We start from the raw sequence: 26,122 nt of genomic DNA, 5'->3' as shown, positions 1-26,122 counted from the left end.
GCTAACTAGGACACAAACACATACCTGCCCACAAAATGGAGTTCCTACAAGACAAAAAAACAAAACAAAACAAAACAAAACAACAACAAAAAAACCTACCAGAAATACAACTTTCGCTTGTGTATTTGATCAGTTCCCCCCCCCTTCTTTATGAGGAAAGTGCAGGAAACATCAAGAAGAGCAAAGTTTTTTTTTATTTTTTTAAGTGTATCTTTAAACATTCCACTCACGGGAATCCCTTCTCTTAGAAGGATAAATGCAGAACATGAGCCAGAGAAATAATGTGTGTGAGGTTGAAAAAGAAATGCCATGAAGCAGAATATGTTGACTCGTGCTTATAATCCCAGCTCTCTGGAAACTGAGGCAGGAGGTTGTGGGTTTCGGTCCAACCTGGCCAATGTAGTGAGACTCTGTTAAAGAAAGAAAGAGGAGGGGGAGAGAAAAAAAAAAGAAAAAGAGCTGTGTATGTGTATTAAAGAAATACCACCCTGTCTGTCAGTCCCTCTGGTAATTGTTCAAGTCCCTTATATAAATGATATATATGTGTAGGACCTATACATGTCTTCTCACATATTTAACTCATTTGTCGATTATTTATATCCAATACAATGTAAAATTTTAAATAGGAAATAATGGCAAAAAGCCTTTCCAGATACAATTTTGTCCAATCTTCAGTTGGTTGATTCTACAGATATGGAATCCAGGGATCAGGATGAGGAAACTATAATTATCTCCTAATGCAGGAAGCACCAGGATAGTTTGCTGAATTAGGAAGGGTCCAAAATAGTTAAGAATGAAATCACATCAGTTCTCCGCACTCACTTTCAGAAGACAGCCGCAAGAGGGGTCCTTCCTGACTCCATCTAGTCCGGCCTTACCCTAATGCCAAAGCCAAAGGTATTACAACCATAAAACAGTGGCAGAACAACAGCCCTCATGAATACAGGTGCCAAATCCTTCACCAAAATATCATCAAATCTAAAAAGTATTAAGCAGCACAGCAAGAGATTTACCCCAGGTATGCAGAAGGAAGAACGTGACCACCAGGGCAGCAGAGTGGGGGAGACAGTTCTGCCAACACATAGACAAAGACATGTCATCCCCTTCAGAATGCTGGTTGTGTCAAACGCAGGGACGGGCAGAAGGGGCTGGGCAAGGGTGTGCGTGGCATCGGAAACTGAAATCCGTGTTTTAGGTCAGTTAAGTTGAGAGAAGTGGTTGCATGTGAACCAAAAGGGCTAAGTATACACACACACACACACACAGAGAGAGAGAGAGAGAGAGAGAGAGAGAGAGAGAGAGAGAGAGAGAGAGAGAGAGAGAGAGAGAGAGATCAAATCCAGGGCTTCCTATACACTAGGCCAGCGTTGTACCAACTGAGCCACAGTCCCAGGCCATTTCTCCTCAGTGTAGCCCAGGCCATTTCTCCTCAGTGTAGCCCAGGCCATTTCTCCTCAGTGTAGCCCAGGCCATTTCTCCTCAGTGTAGCCCAGGCCATTTCTCCTCAGTGTAGCCCAGGCCATTTCTCCTCAGTGTAGCCCAGCCCTTCCACCCGAGAAGCTCAGCAGTTGTCCCTCCCACCTGCCCACTAAGCTAAAGCCTACAGACCAAGACTGCCTTGGCTTGCACCTAGTTTCTTCAAAGATAAACCTGTATTCACCAAGTCTGACATCTGCAGGATCATACGGATGCTTGAGGACCCCTTCCGATGCTTCTCTCAAAGCATCAAAAAGCAACCCAGGAAGTAGACTGCAGAGCTTAATAGGAATGTTGGGCAGCCCATTCTCCAGATCAGCCTGTTGTTGTCACCCTGTGTCTCCAGCATGAAAACTTGTCCAGATGGGGCTCTGCCACTCATCCTGGCTGGACCCTCATTCACAACATCCTGAGGACCCTCAGCAGGGAGGGAACTGGAGTCATGGGGAGGAAGCTGGTGGCTTCCTGCGCTCCACCTAGCAGAGCTTCTTAGGAGGGTGAATCACTGGGAAGCAGAGGAATAAGCCCTTGGTAGAGCTTTCCAGCTTCCTCCCTGGCGTCAGAAGCTTCATTCCCAGGCTAGAAGTGGCCTTGGAACAGGACAGAAGGTTCGAATAGACAACTGCAACGCATGAGCCTCACAGAGGCATCCAAATCCACAGGGTAGGTCTGGGGAAGGGTCTCCACTTGTATCTTTGACTCAAGCTCTCCCTCTCACTGCCTTTGCCAACCCACTGTTTCCTCCTGCCGCCACAGGGTGAAAGGGAAGCCAGCAGCACACCTTGGTCTGGGATCGTCCTGATCACGTGGTGTTGGGACGGGCCAAGCTGGGAAATTGGGGCCCCCTACACACACACACACAAACACACACACACACACACACACCCTAATCGGTACCTGCCAGGTCAGCCCGCCACTCAACGCCCCCCCCAACACACACACACACACACACACACACACACACACACACACACACACACACACACACACACACACCTCCCAGCCTGGGACTGCCCCACCTGAGCGGTTGGGACACCTCTGGGGCGGGGCCGGCCGCTGTCAAGGCCACGTGTAGGGCCCCAGGGAAGGAGGGCTGGCCGAGGGCGGGCTTTTCTTAAGGCGGGACCTAAGGTTTGCTGGCGCCAGCTCTCGCAACTTACCTGGGCTCAGCACAGTTTGATCCGGGGAGCCTTAAATGAGTGCAGCAGGAGCCAGGAACAGGTAGGTGCCTCTACTCACTGGGGTGGGGGTGGGGATGGGGGAACCCAGCCTAGCACTTAAAGAGATCTAAAGCTGAACACGGGGTGTAGGGGAGAAGCTGGTCCGGGTCTTGGACACCTGATTAGAAAGAACCTGGACAGACCCAGGAATCTTGACAAGCAGGAAGTTTTGAGACCGGCAGGACTAGGAGGTTGTCCACTGTCCCTTAAGTCCTGCTTGCTGCCCCAGGTGTTGCCTCCTGGATCTTGGGGAGGCAAGGGACAATGAAGAGGTGGGATCAAATGATGGGGACCCTGGGGTTATGCTTTGGGGAGACTGGGATTTCATCCTCTGCTTTCCCTACCTGGGCTTGTACAAGGGAGAAGATAGGTTAAAAAGAGTTAAGCAAAAAAATGACCATAAAGCTTTCCCAGTGTCCCAGGAGTTCCCTGCCTCCAGAGTTCTGGGAAGGGGAGAGAAAGAAACAAGAGTTAGAATCTGAAGAGAGGAGAAGGTAGGAAGCAGCTGTAAATAGGGCATAGCTAACTGGAACCCTTCCTGATACACACACACACACACACACACACACACACACACACTGAGCCCAGACACTCACTTCTTCCCAAGACTTAGAGCAGAAAGGAGCCAGCTAGAAATGTGCACTGGCAGGGCCTTGAGTGTATAGTAACATCCCAGAGGAGCAGACAGAGCTGTGTCTGGGGCTAGGAGTGACTTGGGAAGGCTGAGACCCTGCAGAAGGACTTCCTGTCCTCAGTGTCTCCATGATGCTCAGTAACAGTTGATTCTAGTGTTCTGAAAGGGGCAGAGGTAGGAGAGATCTTACACCTGTGACAGAAGAGCACAGGGTGATAGGGTGATCATGTAGCCCAGGCAAGTCCCTCAGCCTTGTCAGAACTGTTGGGAAATAGAATGAGTGCCAAGTGTCTGTAATTATCAGGTCACCTCAGATAGATAAAACCACTGAGGTCTGTCCAGAGAGGAAAGAGCCTGTCTACAGGAGCACTAAGACAGCCTCTGGATAAGCATGTGGGCAACCCTGAGTCCTGGTCATGGGGGATAACTCAGCTTCCAGTCACTCTGCCCAGCATCCCCGGCTTCCTCTGCAGGCCTGGCAGAGAACCCTGCAAGCTGTGCCTGACTCCCTGCACTCTTGGAGACTATGTGGGAAAAGCTGTGTCTGGGCTCTGTGTCCTCAGCTGCCCCCAAGGAAGGAGCTCAGGCCAGCTCCCTTCCACTGCCATTTACAGATAGGCTTCCCAACATCAGCTTGTATCCCCACCCCAGGACCCAAGAAGTCTGATAATAAAGCCATAGGCACCAGGGTAAGGTGGGATGGGGGTGCAGACAGGCCTGGTGTTTTGTCCTTCAGCATTTCATGTCCCCTCTCTGGGTCCCCTCTGCCTTTGAACTCCATGTGGCTGAAGGAGTTAGGATTACAAAGGTCCAAGGCCTAGATCTGAATCCCAGATATGAACCTCCTGTTGGTTCCTTTTGGGGTTTTGTTGGTTGGTTGGTTTGTTGATTGGTTGGTTGGTTGGGAGGTGGGGGATTGAGACAGGGTCTCATAGATCTCCAGCTGGTTTCGAACTCTCTGTGTAGCTCCTGATCCTCCTGCCTCAAACTCTCTAGTGCTGGGATTACAGGTGTGTGCACCACACCCAGTCCCTAGAGTTTTCTTTCTTTCTTTTTTTCTTGTTTGTTTGAGACAGGGTTTCTCTGTGGCTTTGGAGGCTGTCCTAGAACTAGCTTTTGTAGACCAGGCTGGTCTCTAACTCACAGAGATCCACCTGCCTCTGCCTCCCCAGTGCTGGGATTAAAGGCATGCGCCACCACCGCCCAGCTCCTAGAGTTTTCTTGACTTTTGTGAGTCTAGGTATCTTTAGAGGCAAAATGCATTGAGGACAGAGGCTATGGTTGTAAGAAGCTAAATTACCAGATGCAGCTGTACACGGCGTGTTGACCAGTGCCTGGTACCTGATGGTGCTCTGTAGCTGGGAACCCTTCAGAAGGGTGCCATGATCCATAAGCCCCGATTTCTAAGTCAGCGCCAGGTCGTCCAGTGGTTTCTCGTGCAGCATCTTGTGGTTTCACGCTCTGACACAGGAGGCAGGTGGCAAGGCTCAAGGCCATCAGAAGGACTAAGGTCACTGTGTCTCAGTCCCACCCTGTTTTCTCACTAGTCTGTCCCTGGACCTTTTACCTCCTCCTCCACACCAATCCATGAGAAACAACTATGTAGCATCAAGGTTAGACAATGGGAAGAACTTTCACAGTAAAGGAGATAGAAATTTAGGGCATTTCTGTTTCTGGATGAGACACCTCTCCCCCCTGTGGGGGGTGACCATCATCTGATCGGATCACTACCCAGTTCAAAAAAAAAATCCAAACAACAACAACAAAACACTGTTGTGGCTCTCTCTTACCTCCAGGGTTTGAATTGTCAGCTCTGAGCTGAGCCTGTGAGTCTTAGCAGAGCCCAGCTAGCCCTCCATCCCAAACGCCTCCGTTTCCTGGATACCTTTGACCTCCCTTATCTGGCCACTGGGTCTTTGCACTTGCCATCCGCTGCTTCGAACACTACTACGCCTCCGCATTCTTACTTACCATGCCCATCTAGATCCTTCTCTTCTGCTTTTACATGTCCCCTTCCTTCTCCACGCAAGTCCTCCCTGGCTTTCCCAGCAGTGCCACAGGATCTCCCTCAGCTGCTGGCCTGCCTGCTTATCCATGTCACAGCTAACCCAAGTACAGGAGGTCAGATAGCAGGCAGCCTGAAGTCCAGTCCTGCTCTGACATAGGTTGCCTATGTGACGATTGAGCCAGGCCCCTGCATCTCTCTGTTCTCTGCATTGAAAAATGGGTTAATAGTGGTACCTACCTCATCAAGTTGTTACAACTCAAAGGGCTTCATGCATAACTCTCAGAGCCTCTGCACCTAGTAGTTCCTCATAAACAGCTAACACTCATTTAGTAAGATGCACATGACATAGTAAGTGATTAGCAATCATCCCTTTAAGTCACCTTAACCATCACTTGCATAGGCTTAGATATACCAGGCATTATCCTAAGCATATGATTAAGGTTAGCTCATTTTTCAAATGAGGAAACTAAGACAGGGGAAAAATTAATTCCTTTGTCCAGACTTATACAGTTAGTGAGTGCCAAGGCCAGGAAGCCAATGGGACTTTTAGCTGAATAAGATGTTATGTCCTTCACCAAGGACACAGGCAGGGGCTTCACCTACAGAGATCACTCAGATCCCACCCTCCTCTTTCAGGTCCTTGGAGCTCTCGTGAGCAGGTTATAGCTCTGGGGCAGAAGTGAGAAGCCAGAGGGAAACCACTGGACTCACTGCTCCGTCATGTCCAGCTCCCTGCTGGCTGGAGGTCACATGGTCAGCTTGACTACCCATGAGGAATCCAGGATGGCCCTGCACCCGAGCTCCGGCCCTGGCCTCCCAGCACTGTGTCCTTACTACACCACAGAAAGCTGGGGAGCCCAGCCTCTGATGGCCCCCACACCCTGCAAAGGCACCTCCAGCAGGTTCCAGCAGGCCCAGCAAGCAGAAGCCAAAGCTCAGTGCCTCCTGCAGCACCCTGGGGAGCAGGCCTCAGGGACCTCCCAAGACATGGACTCCTGCATTGACTTCTCGCTAGAGACCCTCAACCAGATGATCCTGGAACTAGACCCCACCTTCCAGTTGCTTCCCTCTGCGACTGCTGGTCCCCAGGCTGAGCATGCCAGTGACGTCGCCTCAAGGAGCAAGAAGGAGGAACCTGAAGCCTTAGGTAAGGATTTGGGGCACAGCCAAGAGGGGAGCTGGGAGACAGAGGTCCTTGTCCTGTGGGGAGTACTATGCACCCCTAAACAAACTTCTGACCTTTCTGATTTCTCTGCTGCACAAAAGGTATAAATACAGATTTTCCTCACTACCCAACTCTGTCTGGTCCCTGAGTTTGGAAACTGGTAGACTTCGGTTTCATGTGGTTTTTTTTTTTTTTTTTTGGTTTTTTCGAGACAGGGTTTCTCTGTGGCTTTGGAGGCTGTCCTGGAACTAGCTCTTGTAGACCAGGCTGGCCTCGAACTCACAGAGATTCGCCTGCCTCTGCCTCCCAAGTGCTGGGATTAAAGGCGTGCGCCACCAACGCCCGGCTTTCATGTGGTTTTGATGAGAACTTAGATGTGCTAGTCTGTGTAAGTGGTTTCCATGGTAATGTGCACATTGTAAGGGCACAGAGTCCCTGAGCCTTCCTTAAGCTCTTGATGTTTCTCTTTATAGCCTAAGTTTGGTCCCCTGAAATTATTGCAGGATTTCTAGGTTGCCTCAACCCCTGTTTAGGGGAACATCTCTTGAGAAAGGCCCAAGCTGGAAATGTGGGATGAGAGAGACGCAGAACAGGAGAAGTGGGGTGCTGGCTCCCTGTTTGGGAGGCACAAGCTCTGATGCAGCATCTGCCCATTTCCATAGTGTAAATTCTCCCAGTTCTGACTGCTGACAGGACGCCACCAAGGTACAACTGGAAGTGAAGCAGTCCCCTGCTTTTGTAGACCAGCACCACATATCAGTGTACATTCCAGGCACACACCTGGAAACTCAGCGCTGGGGAGGATCTTGAGTTCTAGGCTAGCCTGCACTACATAGCAAGGCCCTGTCTCCAAAATGGGAAGAAAAAAGTTTTTAACCTGGGAGGAGAGCTGGGAATGCAACTCAGTGATAACATAAGCTGCTCTCAACATAAAAGAAAAAAAACCTTACAGTATCAATACAGTAGCCATAAGTCTCACAGCATGCATAATGGTGAAATAATGGGAAGGTGTGGGGTTTGGGTGTTTGACCTTCCATATATGTTTGGAGTTTTTTTGTTGTTGTTGTTTTTGTTTACTTAAGTTTTTGGAGACAGTGTCTCTGAGTAGCCCAGACTAGTCCCTACCACTCCACCCCCCTCCTGAACCCTGCAACTGGTCAGCTTTTGCTTTGAATGTAAGTTATTTCACTATCAGTTTGCAGAATGAGGTTGTTAGTAATGGCCGAGTTCGTCAGCCAGCTAGACAACATCTGAAATCTGCAGTCTTTGGCTCGTAACAAGCTGGTACAAGCCGACACCAGCACACACAGCCAGGGGAATCTGGAAAGCAGTGGGTGCCGATTCGGTTCCCCACACTTGAAAAATCTCAAGTGTGTTCTGAGGAAGAGGGGGCAGCGGACCCATCCATCGGGCCACCAGGGGTCAGATAGCAGGAATAGAGAAGTGCACACAGAATCCAGGATAACACCCACTCACTGAGCATTGACTGCATGCCAGGCCCTGTGCTGAGCATCTTCCACGGGATCTCATGTAGCCCAGGCTGGCCTCAGTCCTGCCAATTAGCCCAAGATAACCTTGAATTCCTCATCCTCCTGCCTCCTCCTCCCCAGTGCTAGGATAACAGGTGCCAACCGCCAGGCAGCCTTGCATGGGATCATCCTGTCCTACACCACTGAGATGAGAACTTGATTCCTCTTTACAGATGAAAAATTAAGTTAACATGGACTTGAATAAGAACCTGTTTAGTCTAACCCCTGGGTTCAGACAGGCCTTACCTTACACAAGCTATTGACATCACCTCTCTATTGTTGGTTTCTCAACTGGACAAAATAAGAGTTCTTACCTCAAGGAGTACGGTGGAGATTAAGAGAAAGGATTTGTTGCCTGTTTGTCACAAATCTTGGTGCCCTGAGTCATGGCAGAGGGGGGGATTGCTTGTATAGGCAGCCCCAGGTCAGTTTCAACTCTGATATAGAAGCCAACATAGCACCCAAGCCCTCTGGCACCCACCAGGGGATCCTGGCCTCACACCACTTCCCCTCTTCCTGCCAAGCCTATTAAAGGAGTTGTCTCTTCCAGAAGCTGTGCAAGGCCAGTCATGGGCACATCACTGCGGGGAAGCGCTTTAGACCTAATTACTGTTGGCAGGAATCAGCCCAGGGTTTTAATGTTCATGCCCCAAGGCAGGGATTCCACCCAGCCAAGGCCAGTTGGGGCAAGATCAGTATTAGGAGTCCACATGCACAGCGTGGGGTGTGGGGTAGAACACAGCCAGCCCCTTCTGCTGCTGAAGGGCTGGTGAAGAGCAGATAGCTGATGGAGCAGCGGTCCCCATCCTCAGATTTTCTGGGTACAACCTACCACTAGAAGCCTGGGTCCATCCAACTCTGGGGAACAAGGAGTGCAGAAAGGCCGGCAGTGGCCAGAAGGTCCTGGCTGCCCTCTGCCATGCCGCTGCCGCCTCCTCCTTTTTTTTTTTTTTTTTTTGAAAGAAGTCTTGCTCTGCAGTCCAGGCTAACCAGCAACCAGGGAGCCTCCTACCTCAGTCTCTAGAGTCCTTCTGGTAGGATGCAAACAATCCTCCCCTCCAACCACTGCTCACATGTTTCTCGAATCTCAGAAAGACAGCGGGACTAAGTCAGCATCCTCTCAGAGGACTTTTCCCACACAGAGTGGCAGATGCTGCACCTCAAGCCTGCTATGCCCATCCCAGCCCCCCCAAACCCTCCTGTGGGCCACTGTTGTTGGTGAGAAGACACCCATAGGCCAGGACACTGGATAGTTCTGGGCAAGATCCCTTATATCTTCACATCCTCAGTGTGGACTCTACCTCCTTCTCCCCCCACACAGCCTGGTGCCATCCCCCCACCCTCCCCTGAGGGACCCTGTCATCAGGAAGCAGCAGAGGCTCACCGTGCCTCTTCCCGTGGCCATCCTCTGGTGGCTCCCTAGACACAGCTGCATGGATTTTTGGTGGAGGTTAGCCCCTGTGACGCATAGTCCTTGCATCTGTCCACGAAGGAAATCATAGTGATCTCATTTTACAGATATGTTAACTGAGGTTGAAGAAGGAAGCCATGGTCTTCAGTCACCCCCTACCAAGTGACAGACCAGGCTATTTCTAACCCTTAAACCCTTGTTCCTGTCTCTCTCCCTGAACTGGAGTTTGTTTAAAGGACGCCTACAGGAAGCTTCTCCTCTGAAACTCAGGCCCCCACCCGCAGCTCTTTGGCAGCACCCCCTGCCTTGCCTCCTGTTCATCTTTCTTTACCCGTGTCCTTCAGAGTCGCCATCCCAGAGGGATCCCGGCTCCCAGACCCAAACACCATCTCCCTTATCCTCTCTACGACCTCCCACCCCATCCTTGGATCAGATCCCCACATTTCATTTTCCAGCAGTTTCTGCCAGGCAAGGCTGTTTGCCAGTCCCAAGGGCAGGCTGTTTAATAACTGTCTCTCCTCCCCCCACCCACATGCCCTCCCTTCACCGGCCAGGCCTGCGGCTGGCGCCTGCATCCACCCTACATTGCCGGGACTTGCCCCACAGGCCTGTAAACAGCGGCTGCACCCCAGGGATCGGGTGGGAGCCTCCACCTCCCCAGCCATAACCACCTCAGGACAAGGAGTGGGGGAGTGACTCACAGCACAGGCCCCTCCCACCCTGCTCAGCTCCCAGGCAAGGTCTTAGATATTTTTATGACCCATGAAGTTGGGGGCTAGGCGCCTCACCAAGTCAAGAGACCCACACCAGGGCAGACAAATACCAGGAAAGCCTTGGAATGGGAGCCCACAGAGTTCCTCTTTGCCCTAGAAGAGGCTGCTCACACAGCTCAAGGGCAGCAATTGAAGCCCTCCACTCCTTTGGTTGTGTTGAACAACTCTCTTAGCCTAGCTAAGGTTAGAGTTCTCACTGGTTCCATGGGGATCGACAGTGTTTCAATAGAGCAGCTATAACAGGACAGCTATGTTGCCTGTCTTTGGTAAAAGTTATGCAAGAAGTCTCAACTTTACTCCCGCTTAATCTCCGATCACCAGTAATCCCCTGTGTTAAAACAATGTCTGACCTGCCCAAGGGCCAGTGTGAGAGTCAGGTGGTTATGAGCATAAACAGTATAAAGTCTTTATAAAAATAGAAGTTGGGAGCCAGGCTATGGTGGAGCGTGCCTTTAGACTCAGCGCTCGGGTAGGCAGAGGTAGGTGGATCTCTGTGAGTTTGAAGACAGCCTGGTCTACAAAGTGCGGTCCAGGACAGCTAGGGCTGTTACACAGAGAAATCCTGTCTCTAAAAACAAACAAACAACAACAGAAGTTGGGGCTGGGAATGCCGCTCAGTCAAAGGGCTTGCCCAGCATTCATAAAGCCCTGGGTTCCATCCCCAGTACTCCAGGTGCCACATAAAACTAGATGTGGCGGCTCCTTCCTGTGACCCCAGCACTGAAGAAGCAGACAGGATTATCCGAATCAGAAGTTCAAGGCTATCCTGGGCTACATAAGGAGTTTGGGGCTAGATTGTATCTCAAAAGATTTTGTTTTGTTTTTCAAGACAGAGTTTCTCTATATAACAGCCTTGGCTATCCTGGAACTCACTTTGTAGACCAGGCTGGCCTCGAAGGAGATCTGCTTGCCTCTGCCTCTCAAGTGCTGGGATTAAAAGCATGCACCATCACCACCTGACAATGTTTTTGTTTTTGTTTGTTTGTTTTACTTTTTTAAAGTGAAGGAAGGAAACTTGCCAGCCTCCTGGAAAAAATCTATCTCACTCTCAGATCTATCTCAAAGCCTACAGTGTAGTTCCCCAAATCACCTGTTACTCCTTTCTCTTAAGCCAAGGTACTCATTTCAGCTGGTGAGGGGCTCCCTTGGATCACCAGCAGCAGCAGGCAGAGAATGTCCCCTCCTTGAGGTGGCCTGCCACGAACCAGGCTCGACTCTTCCTGTGTTTGCTCCTCAGCACCGCCATAGAAGGCTGGATCTAGATTACTGGCTTTGGAGATAAGGAAACTGAGGCCAGGAGAGGTCTGGAATGTTCTCAGTGCCTCCTGGCTAGAAAGTGATGACGTCAAGATTCACACCCGTTCCTGTGACTGCAAAGTCAGACTGTTCTACATCCCCTGAAGCGGCCAGCCTGAGTCAGCCCGCCAGCCTGTGTGTCTGATACAGTGCCCCCTTCCACCCAGGACCCCGAGCTGAGGCACCACAGGCTCAGGGAAAGGAACCATGAGTACCCAGGGCGGACTGGGCTCCACAGTTTTGAACAGGGGGAGAATGAGGTGTTTTTAGTAAACCAAGTGCTCTCCGGGGCCCTACCCTAATTTCCATACTGGGAAACCTTGGAAAAGATTCATGACTGTCTAGAAGGCGGACAGCTGTGCGCCCTGAATTTCTACCTCCTTTGCCAGCCATCAGTCCGCTGTGGCTCCCGACTTCTAACCAATGCTTTCTCCCTCCTTCCCCCAAAGATATAAAGTACATTGAAGTGACCTCCACCAGATCAAGGTGCCTCGATGGTCCCCAACGCTGTTCCAGCCCAAGTGTCACTCCACTGTTTGGCTCCCCACGTAATGGCAGCCTCCTGTTCTCCAGAGACATGCCCCGAGAGACTCGAAGCAGCAGCGAGAGCCTCATCTTCTCTGGGAACCAGGGCCGGAGCCCCTCTCCCCACACGACATCTTCCCTTAGCAACTCCAGCTCTTGCCGGGAAAGCAGAGCCTCAGGCTCCCCACTGGCGACTCCTCCCAGTTGGGAGAAAGGGCTGAAGGCCCCACAGCGGGGCAGCAGGGTCTCTGTGCTGTCAGCCAGCCCTGCATCAGATGTCAGCTATGTGTTTGGAAGGTAAGTTCTGTGTTCATGACCTTGCATACATGGCAGCACACACGTGGACAGACAGACAGACAGACAGACAGACACACACACACACACACACACACACACGCAACAGAAGAGTGACCTGTTATGTGAGCAAAATGCATGGACATCTAGAGTAAAAGAATTCAAGGTGTCATGGCTATGGTGGCGTACGCCTTTAATCCCAGAACTTGGGGAAAGCAGAGGCAAGAGGATCTCTGTGAGTTCAAGGCCAGCCTTGTCTACAGACTAATTCCAGGACAGACAGGGTTATACAGAGAAACCCTGTGTAGGAAAAGGAAAAAAAAAAAAAGAATATGTCTTTTCTACCCTCACAGCCAATTCTGTCTCAAGTTCCCTCAAAGCATTTGGAACATCATTCAGTGTCCTAAACTCATGGCTTCCATTGAACAGGGGGAGAATGAGGTGTTTTTAGTAAACCAAGTGCTCTCCGGGGCCCTACCTTAATTTCCATTGAGAATAGAGTACTGTGTTAGTGGGACTCATTTATTTTCCAGCCCTCACATGACCCATCTGGAGGAAGGGTTATTAAAATTCAGGTGTGGGAGCTGGAGAGATAGCTCAGTGGTTAGAGCACTGCCTGCTCTGGCACAGGACCCAGGTTCAGTTCCCAGCACCTACACGGCAACTCACAACCATCTTTTACCCTGGTCCTGTGAGATCCAGTGCCCTCCTCTCACACCCACAGGCGCCATACACACACAGCACACATAAATAATTTTTAAAAATTAATAAGTTAATCTCAGGGGTATACACAGACTTGGGACCTGAAATGAAAGCCCCCTCCTCCCCGTGCCATTGACAAAACCTAGCAGGACGGGCCAAGCTTTATTCCCAGTGGCTCCAGGTTACTGACCTTAATTCTCACGGTAGAATTGTACAACAACAGCCCATCCTGCTTCAGGGTGATTAAACCACAAGACCTCAGTCCCACAGGCGAACTCCAAAGGCACTGGCCACAGCAGTCCCTGGCGAAGGAGCCAAGGATCCCACCACCATGCTTACCTGCCTAGTGGTGTTAACCTCCTCCTACTAGAACATTCCCCTGCACCAGCCCCAGACACATCCAGCCCAGGTGCAGCATCCTCTCTGCAGGGCTTTTGAGAGTGACAGGTAGTGGAGATCCTGCTGCCTGTTCCTCTGTTCAGTCGGACTAGCCTAGCTAGGAAAGCAGAGAAAATCCAGGCTGCCCTAACTGCTGGTGGTGGATCCCACTGGCTAGTTAAAATGACAAAAGATCTTATAGTCCTAGGGAGGTTCTGTACCCCACTGCACCCTAGGAATTCAGATGGGGATACTCTTTGCTCTGGGTTTGAGCTAAGGGTATATGTAACACTTTCTTTGACCCAAGATAGCCCCCCCAGATGGCTAGATTGCAGAACATAGCTCAGGCCCCAAGTTGGGCATCACTGCCCAACACCCTGACGCCCGCCCTGTCTGCTTTTTTCCGCAGCAGTCAGTCTCTCCGCCACTCAAGCCTCTCCAGCTGTCAGTCATCTTCCAGATCCTTGGGAAGTCCAGCCAGCTCCTCTTCCAGCCTCCACAGCCTGGACCGAGGGTCCCAGTACGTGAGACCTACTGATGGCCAGTCTCCCAGCAACCCCATGCCGAACATGGGCCATCCCCAAGCAGCCCACTGTCCTCCAGTAGCCAAGGAGCAGGCCAGTAGCTGCCCCCCGTCTGTCACCAACTCTATGGTAGACATACCCATTGTGCTAATCAATGGGTGCCCTGAACCACAGTCTCCCCCAGCCCAGCGGACACCAGGACACCAGGGCTCTGTCCAACCTGGGGCTGCATCTCCCAGCCACCCCTGTCAGACCATCAAGAGCCACAGCCAGACTCTACCAGATGGTCCTCTCACTGCATCTCCAGAGGGTAAGTTGTATTCCCTCACCTTCAGCATCAGAAGGTTTAGTTAAGGGAACTAATCAAAGACCAAGGAGACTTGAAAATAGCCAGTTAACACTTTTTTTTTGTTTGTTTGTTTGTCTGTTTTGATTCCCAAGATAGGGTTTCTCTGTGTTGCTTTAGAGTCTGTCCTGGAACTCACTCTGTAGACCAGGCTGGCCTCAAACTCACAGATATCCACCTGCCTCTGCCTCCCAAGCGCTGGTATTAAAGACATTCACCACCACTACCCAGCTGACTACCACAATGTTGGTATCCCAAGCATTGTGCCAGAGTGCAGGGTGTGAGGACACACAGGGATACAAGGATGGACACAATCTTGAAAGAGTGGCCCAAACCAAGACTTACTATGGAGTAGGGTCCTCACAGCAGTATAGACATTTCATAGGTGACAGATGGAGTGGAGCGAAGGCATTCCCTGCAGAGAGAACTGGGACCTCATAGTTTGGACAACATGCCCACAGAGCACAGTAAGGAAAATTCAGGGACGTTAGGTACAGATCATTGAGAATAGTGGCAGACTGTGTAAGGCCTTGAATGTCAGACTAAAATGTACATTTTACTCTTTAGACAATAAGAAACTAAAGCAGAGAAGATATTGGGTCAGTAGTATAGACATAATGGTTTTACCCTGGAAGCTGCCTAGCAGAAGGATTCTGGGGCTAGCACCAGGACTGGGTAGTTGGGGAGAGAGAGGAAACGGAACCAGGCAGCCCTCAGACATCCGAACAAGAGGCTCGGTGACTAACTGGCTAACCCGAGGCTCGGGGACTGACTGGCTAACCCGAGAGAGGCAGAGGGCGAATCAGTCTTTGCTCTGAAGTTCATGGATGACAAGAACGTAGTGGGGGCAAGCAGGGAATGGAGACAATGCATTCCAACGCAGATGGCTGAAAACCACAGAATAGCAAACACCCTCCTTCCTGGAGCCCGTGACTATAGACATCCAAAGAACTCGAGGCAGTAAATACAAGCTGAGCTGGTTGGGAGCGCCCTCGGGGCTCACACCGCCCGTGAGCAGAGAGAGACCTGGGGAAGCAGCCCCAGACTCTCCTCCCTTAGCCATCTGCTGGCAGAGCCTGGCTCCTCCTCAGGGGTTCACAGGATGACTCCTGTATCTATAAGTTATTCACTATAGTCCAAGACTCACTCCACTGGAAGCAACCCAAACAGGGAAAAATGGCGCCTCAGCTATGCCTTTAAAACAACAACAACAAACATTATTACTGGGTGTGGCCCACATGCCACAGATCACATGTGAAGGCCAAAAAACAACTCTTTTAAGTGGGTCGTCTCTTTTCACCTTTACATGGGTTCAGGGGATCACACTCAGGCCTGCATGCCAAGAGCTATCACCCCTGAGCCAACACTGTTTCCAGCTTTTGTGATAGGGTCTGAGTCTGGAGCCAAACTGGCTTTGTCCTCAATGCAATCCTCCTGCCCCAGTGCAATCCCTAACTGCTGGGATCACAGCCACAAACCACCACTCCTGGTTTTATGTTGTGTTAAGGATCAAACCCAGGGTCTCATGCGTGCTAGGCAAGCACTGTACCCACTGAGCTACAGCTCTGGTACTTGGAGCTGTTTCTGGTCTATTTGGAAAGACCCTGGACATGGGCTCAGAAATGATGAGTGGAATAGGATCCCTGGGAAGAGGAGTATAGGACAGGTCTCTGGCATTCTCTCTGGTTGTCTCTCAGTCACCCTCTATCCAGCTTACAGAGTGTCCCTTCTCTGCCTGTCTCCAGGTCCTGCCAAGGACATACAGCCCACCATGAAGTTCGTGATGGACACATCGAAATACTGGTTTAAACCAAGCATCAGTCGAGAGCAAGGTAAAACCAGCCCTGTATCTTAGGGGACAAGTGACCGAGTAATCATGTCTGGCCTGTATTATGCAGCAGGCAAATGGGGCCCTGGGTCACAGTGATAATGATGATGGCAAATGGCAGCCTGTGGAAGGGTGGGTGACCCGCTGGCCTCATTAGGAAACAGGAAGTAGCAAACCCTGCAGGAAGTAGACAGGAGGAAAGGACTTCCCGGGGACAGAAGGTTGTGTGACCTCTCTGTGAGGACCCTGTGGAGATGGGAATAGAGTGTCATGTAGAGTGGATTGGCCTCTAACCAAAGACTCTTCCAGCAATCGATTTGCTGAGGAAGGAGAAGCCAGGCGCTTTCGTCATCAGGGACAGCTCCTCCTACAGAGGCTCCTTCGGCCTTGCCCTGAAAGTACAGGAGACATCAGCATCTGCCCCAAACCGACCAGGTGTGTCACCCCAGAGCCCTCACTGTGGTGGACTCTGCCCCAGCTTGACAGTGACTTTCAGGCTGACTCTTCTTCTGGCTCTCCCAGCCACCCTCTAGCACCTAGCCCCCCCCCCCCCAGGAACACCCTGAAAGCCTGAAATGCCCTGCCTGCCCCCCCAGATTCCCTGTTCGACCCTTAAAGAAGGGTAGAGGAGGGAGGAGGTCCCCTAGGCTGCTGCATGTGTGGGCTTATCACACTCCCAATATTTTATTATTCCTGAAATAACTTGTCATGTATTCCATAGCTCATCCTGCTGGGTGGTGGCCTTTAGTCCCAGCACTCGGAAGAGAGGCAGGCAGATCTCTGTGAATTCAAGGTCAGCCTGGTCTACAGAGCGAGTTCTAGGACAGCCAGGGCTACACAGAAATCCTATCTTGAAAAGAAGAAAAAAAAAAACAACTCATCCTGTGTCAGAGAGCTTATCACATGTGTAATTGCTAATCACGTGTGTATGATAGCATATTTGTTCTCTTATGATCTCCCACGCTTATCTGGTAACTCAACACACACATACCTCTGAGGGGTCTACCATGTACCAGGCCCTGTGTAAGGAGCCAGGCATGTAGAGGACTCACTCACATGCAGAAACCACCTCACTGGGGAGACAGATGAGAACATATAATAACAGAACTACAAGGTCCCAGGGTAATCATCCCCTCACTTAAGCCCAAGTGTAAATGAGTCTCAGCAAGTGAATGGCCCCCGAGAAATTAAGACATGGAATGAGAATGGACCACCCAACCTTGTGTTCTTAGCAAGGGTTTGGGGAGCTTGGCTTAGTGGTAGAGGGATTGCCTAATGTGGATTACAGCCTCAGCATGGGGTGGGGAGTGTGGAGGGGGGGTGAATCAATGACCTCTGGGGCTGGTGTTGGTTTTCAAGGAAGCCTTCCTTTCAAGAGGCCATGAGCCGGAATGGAGGAGCAAGCTGTGGTCAGAGGGGTCAGAGGGCACTCTGCTGACTGTCAGATCCAGCCTTGCTCCTGCAGGGATGAGCTGATGGGAAATAATGGCACCTAGGATGGGGTGGGGAACTTCGAAACAGACACTCATCTGAGGGAATGCACTGCCATAGGAGCCCATGAATGCAGGGAGGCAGAGGCTAGCATGCAAGCCTCGGAATGGACCTGGAAGACGTGGGTAGGATCATGCTGGCCAGGCTTTGGCTAACACGGGGCTCTTAAATGGAACTCCTTCTTCCTTCTTTGTCTAGGTGAGGACAGCACCGACCTTATACGTCACTTCTTGGTTGAGTCTTCAGCCAAAGGGGTGCATCTGAAAGGAGCCGACGAAGAGCCCTACTTTGGTAAGCCTCCCTCCCCAGCCTCCCCAACCCCCAATCCTCCAGGCCTCCCAGCCTCCAGGCCTCCCCAGCCCCCCAATCCTCCAGGCCTCCCCAGCCTCCAGGCCTCCCCAGCCTCCAGGCCCCCCCCCAGCCTCCAGGCCTCCCCAGCCTCTCCAGCCCCCAATCCTCCAGGCCTCCCCAGCCTCCAGGCCTCCCCAGCCTCCAGGCCCCCCCCCAGCCTCCAGGCCTCCCCAGCCTCTCCAGCCCCCAATCCTCCAGGCCTCCCCAGCCTCCAGGCTCCCCCAGCCCCCCCAGCCTCCAGGCCTCCCAGCCTCCAGGCCTCTGGGGCATGGTCTCCTGTACCTCAAAGGGGCCCGGGAAGGCCCTCCGTACTCAGGGCTTCCTGCTCCTTTGCAGGGAGCCTCTCCGCCTTCGTGTGCCAGCACTCCATCATGGCCCTGGCCCTGCCCTGCAAACTCACCATCCCACAGAAAGGTAGGTGGCTGGGTCAGACCCATTGGCTTTCACCAAAAGTGGCCACTTCAACCTTGTTTATGAGTTATTTTAGGGCCAGTCTGACAAGTGTCTGCTCTAGACTGGGTCCACATCTCTCCATTTCCCACCTGTAAGAATTTAAGGATGTCTACTCCCCTGAGCCCCAGTGCCCCCGCCCCATACACACCAATAAGAACAGCCATCTTTAGACATACCCAAAGTGTCAGTGCCCAGATTCAACCAGATTGTTTAGACAGGGCTTGCAGCACAGTGCCCAGCCCAGAATAGACCTTAGAGCAGCAGATCTCAACCTGTGGGTCACAACCCCTCGGTGGTGTCAAATGAACCTTTCACAGGGGTCGCACATCAGATATTTTCACTACACTTCATAACAGTAGCAAAACTACAGTTATGAGGTAGCAATGACAATAATTTTGTGGCTGGGGGTCACCACACCATGAGGAGCTGCATTAAAGGGTCACAGCGTTAGGAAGGTTGAGAACCACTGGTTTAGAGAGTCAGCAGCCTTTGAAAAGATTGAAGAGCCAAAATCCAACAGTTTGGATGAACAGGTCTGATGTTATTCCCCCTACACATACCACACCACCCTCAAAGCTCTGGCCTACAGCCCCATTTCATAGGTAAGTAATGAAGTCGAGGCCTTTGCCTATAACTCCAACACTTAAGAGGCTGAGGCAAGGTGGCCAGGAGCTTGAGGCTGCATAGTGAGCTCCAGTCCAGTCAGCACTATGGAATTAGACTGATAAAGAGAAGGCAGAAAGGGAAAGAAGGAAGGAGGGAAAATAAATGAGGTTTCAGGCTTAAGTAGTTGGTCCACAGGCCCACAGAGTCAACCCCAAGCTCAGGTCAGCAGCCTCATCCGCAGCCTGCAGCCCCAGAGCTCCCAGACCAAAGGGAGCATCTCAGTCGTGCAGGAGTGAAGAGGGAGGAGGCAGGAAGAGCCCTAAACAAGCGATGGATGCAGGCACAGCATCCCTGCTCTGCAGAGGGGAACTTGGGCTGGGAGGCGGGATCCGAAAGAAGAGGTCTGGGGCTTGTGAGAACAAGGTCCCGACAGCCTGCCCAGACCTGGGAGGGGGAGGGTAGAGGTAGGAAGGGATCAGAAGGCTTGCAAGCTAGGCAAAGTGGTCCTCATTTCCCTAATTGAGGCAATCACACCTGGCTTCCCAGCTGTCACTTCCTGGAGGGGGGGGAAGGGGGGGGCTGTGGGAGGTGTTCAAAGGGATTCTTGAGGGCCACTCCCCTGAGAGGGGTCCACTCACTCCACCCTCTCCCCTGTGGCGTTTTTCCTTTGCCTCTGTTCAGAACTAGGAGGTGCAGAACCAGCCTCAGACTCTCCCACACATGGCCAGGCCTCTTGCCTGAAGATGTCAGCTGGTGAGTGGTATAGGGGAGGTACCAGACCACCTCCCAGCCCTGTGAACACACTCTCTCTCTCTCTCTCTCTCTCTCTCTCTCTCTCTCTCTCTCTCTCTCTCTCTCTCTCTCTCTCTCTCTCTCTCTCTCGCTCTCTCTCGCTCTCTCTCACACACACACACACACTCTCTGTCTCTCTGTCTCTCGCTGTCTTTCTCTCTCTCTCTGTCTCTCTCACACACACTGTCTCTCTCTCATACACACACACACTCTCTGTCTCTCTCTCTCTCTCTCACGCGCGCGCGCGCACACACACACAGACTCACACAAGCCCACACATGCTTCCCATTACCCCTTTGTTTCTGCAGCCTTAACAGCCCACTGCACACCCCCTCCTCCGCCTCATAAACCAGGAGATGAGAGGCTGCCACTGTGGGCCAGTGGGGAGGGAGAGGACTGGGCATGGGGAGGGAGGCGGGAGGTTCTGGTAAGCCGACACCATTGCACATATTGTACACATATCTGTAACAGGGTCTCTCTGTGTTTGGGATTCCTGCCCTGGGGGTGGTCTCCAGGTCTGGATCCTCTGTGGGGGATGAGATCTGAATCCTAAGGGTTTCAACTCAATGCTCCCCACTTCTAGGGACCAAGCATCCATTAGCACTCAGTGACAGCTCCTATTTTGTGCCCCCTCCCCCAAAGCACAGCCTCTCCCCTCCTGCTGTTCTTTCTTTCTCGTCTATTCTCACAGGCGAGGGGGGGGGCATAGGTAGAGAAGAGCAGTTTTGGTGGCTCTAAGAGGATCCCACTGGATTCCTGAAGAAGAAAGGCATTCCCTCTGCCCCGTTCCTGTCCCTGGGCATGGGGAGGACTCAAGCCCACTGATACACACACATGGTGAGCCCCTGGCTACAGACCCAGCTCACTATCTGCCTCCCACAGGTTGCCACTCGCTGTACCTGAGCTCTGTGAGCATGGAGACCCTGAGCGGAGCCCTGGCTGTGCAGAAGGCCATCTCAATCACGTTGGAGAGGGATGTCCTCCCCACACCTACTATGGTCCATTTCAAAGTCACTGAACAGGGCATCACTCTGACAGATGTCCAGAGAAAGTAAGGGCCTCTCCTAGCTCCTGGGCTTCAAGGCTAACAGAGCAGAGCTGGAGGGAAGGTTGGGGACAGAGGTCAGGGCCCTGGTTCTGAAAGGGCTGGCAAATCCTGCGTGGTACCAGACAAGGTCCCTGCCTCCCCTAGGCCTCCCTCATTGAAACCAACAGAAATGAAGTTAGGCAGTTGGGTTCTGATTAAGCCTGTGTGCGTAGGCCAGACACGAATGACTCCTCAGACAGAGTGAAATGAGCTCACCCCAGGACTTAAGGACTCAATCTAGCCAAAATCTTCCCTAATTTAACCAGGAGAGCAAGAGTAGTCCAAGCTGTAACTCCTGGCCTCAGAAAGTGAATGGCATGGGGGTCGGTGGCAGAAGACTCCAATATAAGAGCATAAGGCAGATGTATTCCATGGGCAGAGAAAGATGCAGCCTCTGTGCCCAGTCCCAGTAGCGAGAAAGAAAGCATGGCAGGTTATCAGAATCCTACTAGGATGGGATGTGTGAGCCTGGTGGGACCAGAAATGCTGAAATGGGGGCATAGCACAGGAGCAGGCCCTCACCAGCTGTCTTTTCTTCCCGCAACCACCCAGGGTGTTTTTCCGACGCCACTATCCACTCACCACCCTCCGCTTCTGTGGAATGGACCCTGAGCAACGGAAGTAAGTTCAAGGCTGAGCCAAGCTAAGAAGGCCATTCCAGGCCTGGCTACCTTCCATGGCATCTGCTGACTCAGGGAAATAGCAGAGACAGCCTATGAACCCTAAGAGGTCGGGGTCAGGTGGGGCATGTCAGAGGTGGAGGTGCAGGCTCCCACGGTTCATCACAGTCCTGAGGAGCAGGGCGGAGCCCCATCACTCACTCCTGTTGTGTCCCTTTCTTTCAGGTGGCAAAAGTACTGCAAGGCTTCCAGGTAAGCCCCTCCTACTATTCAGTGGCTCTAAATGGTGGCCTTGTGCCTGGGCCCCAGACCTAACAGAAGGAGGGCGGGCCAGGCATGGTAACATACACCTGTAATCCCAGAATTTAGGAGGCAGAGGCAGGAGGATTACTGTGAGTTCAAGACCAGTTCGGTCTATGTAGTTAGGTCCAGGCTAGCCTTGTCTACATAGCCAGTTACAGAATAGTTAGACAGGGCTACATAGTGAGACCCTATTGTAGGCAGAGGTCTATGTCCCGCTAGCCAGCTCCCAAATAACCATACAGAGACATATTAATTACAAATGCTTGGCTGATAGCTTAGGCTTGTTACTAACTAACTCTTAAAACTTAAATTAGCCCATATTTATTAATTCTCATGCTGCCATGTGGCTCATGGCATGTTACCTCATTTTCTACTCTTCCTGCTCCCTCTGCTCTGTCTAATGACTCCAACCTTCTTCTTCCCAGCATTCTCCCAGCCTGGCTCTCCTCCCTAACCTTCCTGCCTAGCTATTGGCCAGTTGTCTTTTTATTAACCAATGAGAACAACACATCTTTACAGAGTACAAGGATTATTCCACAGCACCCTATCTCATTAGAAATAAAGGGAAGAGGGAAGGGAGGGAGGGAGGGAGGAAGGAAGGGAGGAAGGAAGGAAGGAAGGAAGGAAGGAAGGAAGGAAGGGGGTTTCCATCTTGGTCTTAGGAGCCAGTGTGGTACGGCTCTGAAGAGATCCCCAGTCTGGAGCCCCAGGTGTCATGCCAGAGGCACAGGCTGTACCTCAAAGCTATAGAGAAGACAGTCAAATACATCCTTGCTCTAATGGAGTTTCCAAGTCTTATCCTCAGGAAGCCCCATTCAAAATGGAGACCCAGAGCCTAAAATAAATGATCGCCCTCTCTGACAGGGGAGGCACCTTCTTCCCTTAGCTGCCCCATTCTAAGGAGATGCTGGAAGTGCTGGGGAGGTGACTCAGTGGGGAAAGTGCCTGTCACTCAAGCGTGAGGTCATGAGGTCGTGTAAAACGGCAGACAGCGAGTCTAATACTCCAGTGCTAGGGAGGCAGAAACAAGTGGATACCTGGTGCTCATTAGCTGGCCAGCCTAGCCAATTGGTGAGCTCTAGGTTCAGCGAGAAACCCTGTCTCAAAATTAGTAGAGATCAATTGAGGAAGATGCCAACATCAGCCTCGGAACACGTGTGGACATGTGCCATGTCCACACAAACAGGTGTATCTCACACACACACACACACACACACACACACACACGCACACGCACACACACACACACGCACACGCACACACACGCACACGCACACACACACACACACGCACACGCACACACACACACACGCACACACACACGCACACGCACACACACACACGCACACGCACACGCACACACGACCCTGAAGTCAGCTGGCTTGGGGAGAGGCAGTTAGGCTCAGGCTGAGTATCCTCCCCTCAGTGTGATGCCTCTCTAGCCCGCATGCCCACAGACTGTCTTCTCTCACCAGGGTCTTTGGGTTTGTGGCCAAGAACCAGACAGAGCCACCAGAGAACGTGTGCCACCTCTTCGCAGAATACGATGCAGACCAGCCGACTTCTCAGGTCATTAGCCTGGTGACTGCCCTGCTCCAGGACACAGACCGGGTATAGGAGATGGGAGTTGCCTGCGTACCTTCCCTCACATCTCAAGAGGCTTGCCCTAGACATGGAGCTATGGTCACATTGACAGACCTGACTGCCGGACCTGAGGATTGATCAAGTTGAAACATTTGGACCTGCTGTAACATTGAACAGTAACCTTTACCCAGATCTTGGACCTCAGGCTCTTCAGTTACAGAAAGAGACCATCCACAAGAAGGTCGTTCCTTGGAGGCTCAGCTGGGACTCTTTAGTGTGTTTCTCCATGCTGCTGAAGCACTCACGCCCAAGACTTCCTGAGTAAACATCACCTGGCTTTATTAGCTTCAATCTACATGGCAGGTTGAGCCAGAGACCTAGGACCCCTACCTTGTGGCAAACGGCAGATGCCAGGTCAGAACCCGTTAAGTTGCTTGGCTGGAAGCTGTGATGACGCATGCAGTGTGGGGACAGGTCCAGTTTCCCTCACACCTGTTCCTTCCCTATATTTGCTGAGGAGCCACCGGCCTAGGGTTCTTTTCTTTTCAAGGGATTGGAAGGTTTGGGGGCTGAGAATGCAACTCGGTTGGTAGAGTGTTTGCCTGACATGAATGAAGGCTGGGCTTGATCACCAGCATCACCCACCAGGCACAGGTGAATGCTTATAATCCCAGCACTGAGAGGCAGGAAGATCAAAAGTTCAGGGTCATTCTTAGCTCCACAAGGAATTTAGGTGAGTCTAAGCTGCATGAGACCCTGTTGAGAGAAAGAAGCAGACAGAGAGAGAGAGAGAGAGAGAGAGAGAGAGAGAGAGAGAGAGAGAGAGAGAGAGAGAGAGAGAGAGAGGAGGCCTTTAAAGTTTTCACAGATCGGGCTGGAGAGATGGCTCAGCGGTTAAGAGCACTGACTGTTCTTCCAGAGGTCCTGAGTTCAAGTTCAATTCCCAGCAACCACATGGTAGCTCACAACCGCCTTGAATGAGATCTGGTGCCTTGTGCTGAAACACAGGCAGAAGACTGTATACATAATAAATAAACAAAATAAAAAGTTTTCACAGATCTCACCCAGTGAGTATCAAAACCTTCACTTGCAGAACCCACACTCCAACTCAAGCCTGGGGATGGCTCCGAGAAGAGCTGCTGCGGAAAGAGGGTTTCAAATGGACTAGAAGGTCCAAAATCTACGATGGAGAGGAGACAGGTCAAGGGCCTCAGCCAGAGCAGGCCTGGCCACCATGGTGCATGTACCCCGTAACTCAACCCACTTGAGCTTGCTTTGGGGGACCCTTCAGATGCAGCCTATTGGAAAGCTGTCAGAGCCAAATCTGAGCACAGAACAGGTGTGAGCTTCCTTCCATAGCCCTTGCTTCTCCCACTTTGTAATCAAGATTCTGTTGGCGTGGCCTCCTCTAACGCAGCGTTCTAGACGTTCTCACATCTTGAGATCAAGTTGTTGCAGTCTGATCAACTCCTGGCCGCCTGGTAGCACTTTCTGGATTCCTCTGATTTTAGTTATAATTTGCCAAGGTCTTAAGATCTTTTTCACAAGCACATACTAGAAAGATCCCTGGTCTTTGCAGTATCAAGCCTGGACTCTGGTCTAGCTTTTTCGACTATGCTGTGTGATGTTAGCCCAGGATTCTAAAGGCTAGCTTGGCTGTGGTTGTGGGACCCTTGTTTGTTCCCATGATCAGAAAAGACTCGGCAGTGCTCACATCCCTAATGTCCAATCCCCCATTCCCGATACATTGCAAATGAATATCACACCCCCTCTTTGCTTCCAATTTCTTGATAAGCAAGTGCCACAGAGCAGGTATCACAGCTGCCTGGCATTGCTCTCATAACCCACATCTGGTGAATGAGGAAGAGAGACCCTGTTGCTATAGCACAGATACAAGTGCATCTCTCTACCCCATTCTTACACACACACACACACACACACACACAACACACACACAAAAACCACCACCACCCACCACACCTTTAACTATGTGGCTTCACCAGTCTTACAACCACAAGGGGGCAGCAGAGAGTCAAGAATACAAAGAGGCAGCTTTGTGAGCTGGTTGGAAAAGTTGGCCCTTTCCCTCCCACACCCAGCCAGCCCTGCAAAAGCTGTTGCTCTTTGTCCAGCCCACCTGCCATTTGTTGGGCAGGTGAAGTCCTGCCCCATGGCATGCAAGGGGAAAATCACAGAAGAAGCCCACTGTAACTCAATGTGGAGCAAGTGTGTGCCCTTCCTACCATCAGCATATACAGAACGCCATTGTCCTTGGCCAAGGTCAGACCTGAGGAATTATGATTTCAACTCAGGAAAAGCAAATCAGACTGGGGATGGCGGGATGCTAGGCTAACAGTACAGACTATGACCTCCCTCCTAGCCTGATGGAAATCAGGCTCTGTTCCACCCGTGGGGTTCTAGTTAGAGCCCAATTCTAGGCTTAGTGGGGAGAGTCCTCCACACCTCCCTGGGTGCTTCATGCAAAATAAAGTCTCTTTGCACAGTAGCTGGTCCTAGACATTCAGAGCTCTTTCCTGAGTCCTGAGCAGAGAAGGGAACCCTACAGGCAGAGTGACACACATGAACACACACACTGCATGCATTGCCCACTGAGGCCAGAAGGGGGTGCTGGAACTCCCCTGGAGTTAGACAGCTGTGAGCCACCGTGTAGTGCTGGGAATTGAACCCAGGTCCTCTTGAAGAGCAACCAGTGCTCTTAACTACTG

The 26,122-nt window shown here is 51.6% G+C and overlaps 1 protein-coding gene across 2 annotated transcripts; it reads left to right on the top strand.

Moving 5' to 3' along the window:
- The first annotated feature begins 2,028 nt into the window (after positions 1 to 2,028).
- Positions 2,029 to 24,227, top strand: Tns4 (tensin 4). 2 transcript variants are annotated; one of them, XM_021230595.2, is made up of 13 exons: positions 2,029 to 2,139; positions 5,975 to 6,485; positions 11,962 to 12,334; positions 13,821 to 14,245; positions 16,027 to 16,113; positions 16,419 to 16,544; positions 17,799 to 17,891; positions 18,288 to 18,365; positions 19,692 to 19,763; positions 20,685 to 20,853; positions 21,442 to 21,510; positions 21,735 to 21,761; positions 23,288 to 24,227. In XM_021230595.2, exons 2-13 carry the CDS (start codon positions 6,059 to 6,061, stop codon positions 23,427 to 23,429), a joined length of 2,088 nt encoding a protein of 695 aa, XP_021086254.1. In that variant the 5' UTR covers positions 2,029 to 2,139; positions 5,975 to 6,058; the 3' UTR covers positions 23,430 to 24,227. The 2 variants fall into 2 exon arrangements, with proteins under 2 accessions (XP_021086254.1, XP_005076024.1); XM_005075967.4 differs by lacking the exon at positions 2,029 to 2,139 and adding an exon at positions 2,582 to 2,697.
- The last annotated feature ends 1,895 nt before the right edge of the window (positions 24,228 to 26,122 follow it).

The sequence above is a fragment of the Mesocricetus auratus genome, unplaced genomic scaffold (assembly GCF_017639785.1).
Source record: "Mesocricetus auratus isolate SY011 unplaced genomic scaffold, BCM_Maur_2.0 Super-Scaffold_100007, whole genome shotgun sequence".
NCBI classification, from domain to species: domain Eukaryota; kingdom Metazoa; phylum Chordata; class Mammalia; order Rodentia; family Cricetidae; genus Mesocricetus; species Mesocricetus auratus.
The sequence above is the reverse complement of the archived record's forward strand: the minus strand, read 5'-3'. Positions and strand labels throughout refer to the sequence as shown.

Coding starts and splice junctions, on each gene's coding strand:
- Tns4 (XM_021230595.2), top strand. CDS start 6,059: ATGTCCAGCTCCCTGCTGGCTGGAGGTCACATGGTCAGCTTGACTACC. Junction 14,246..16,026: donor TCTCACTGCATCTCCAGAGG/GTAAGTTGTATT, acceptor GCCTGTCTCCAG/GTCCTGCCAAGGACATACAG. Junction 21,762..23,287: donor AAGTACTGCAAGGCTTCCAG/GTAAGCCCCTCC, acceptor TTCTCTCACCAG/GGTCTTTGGGTTTGTGGCCA.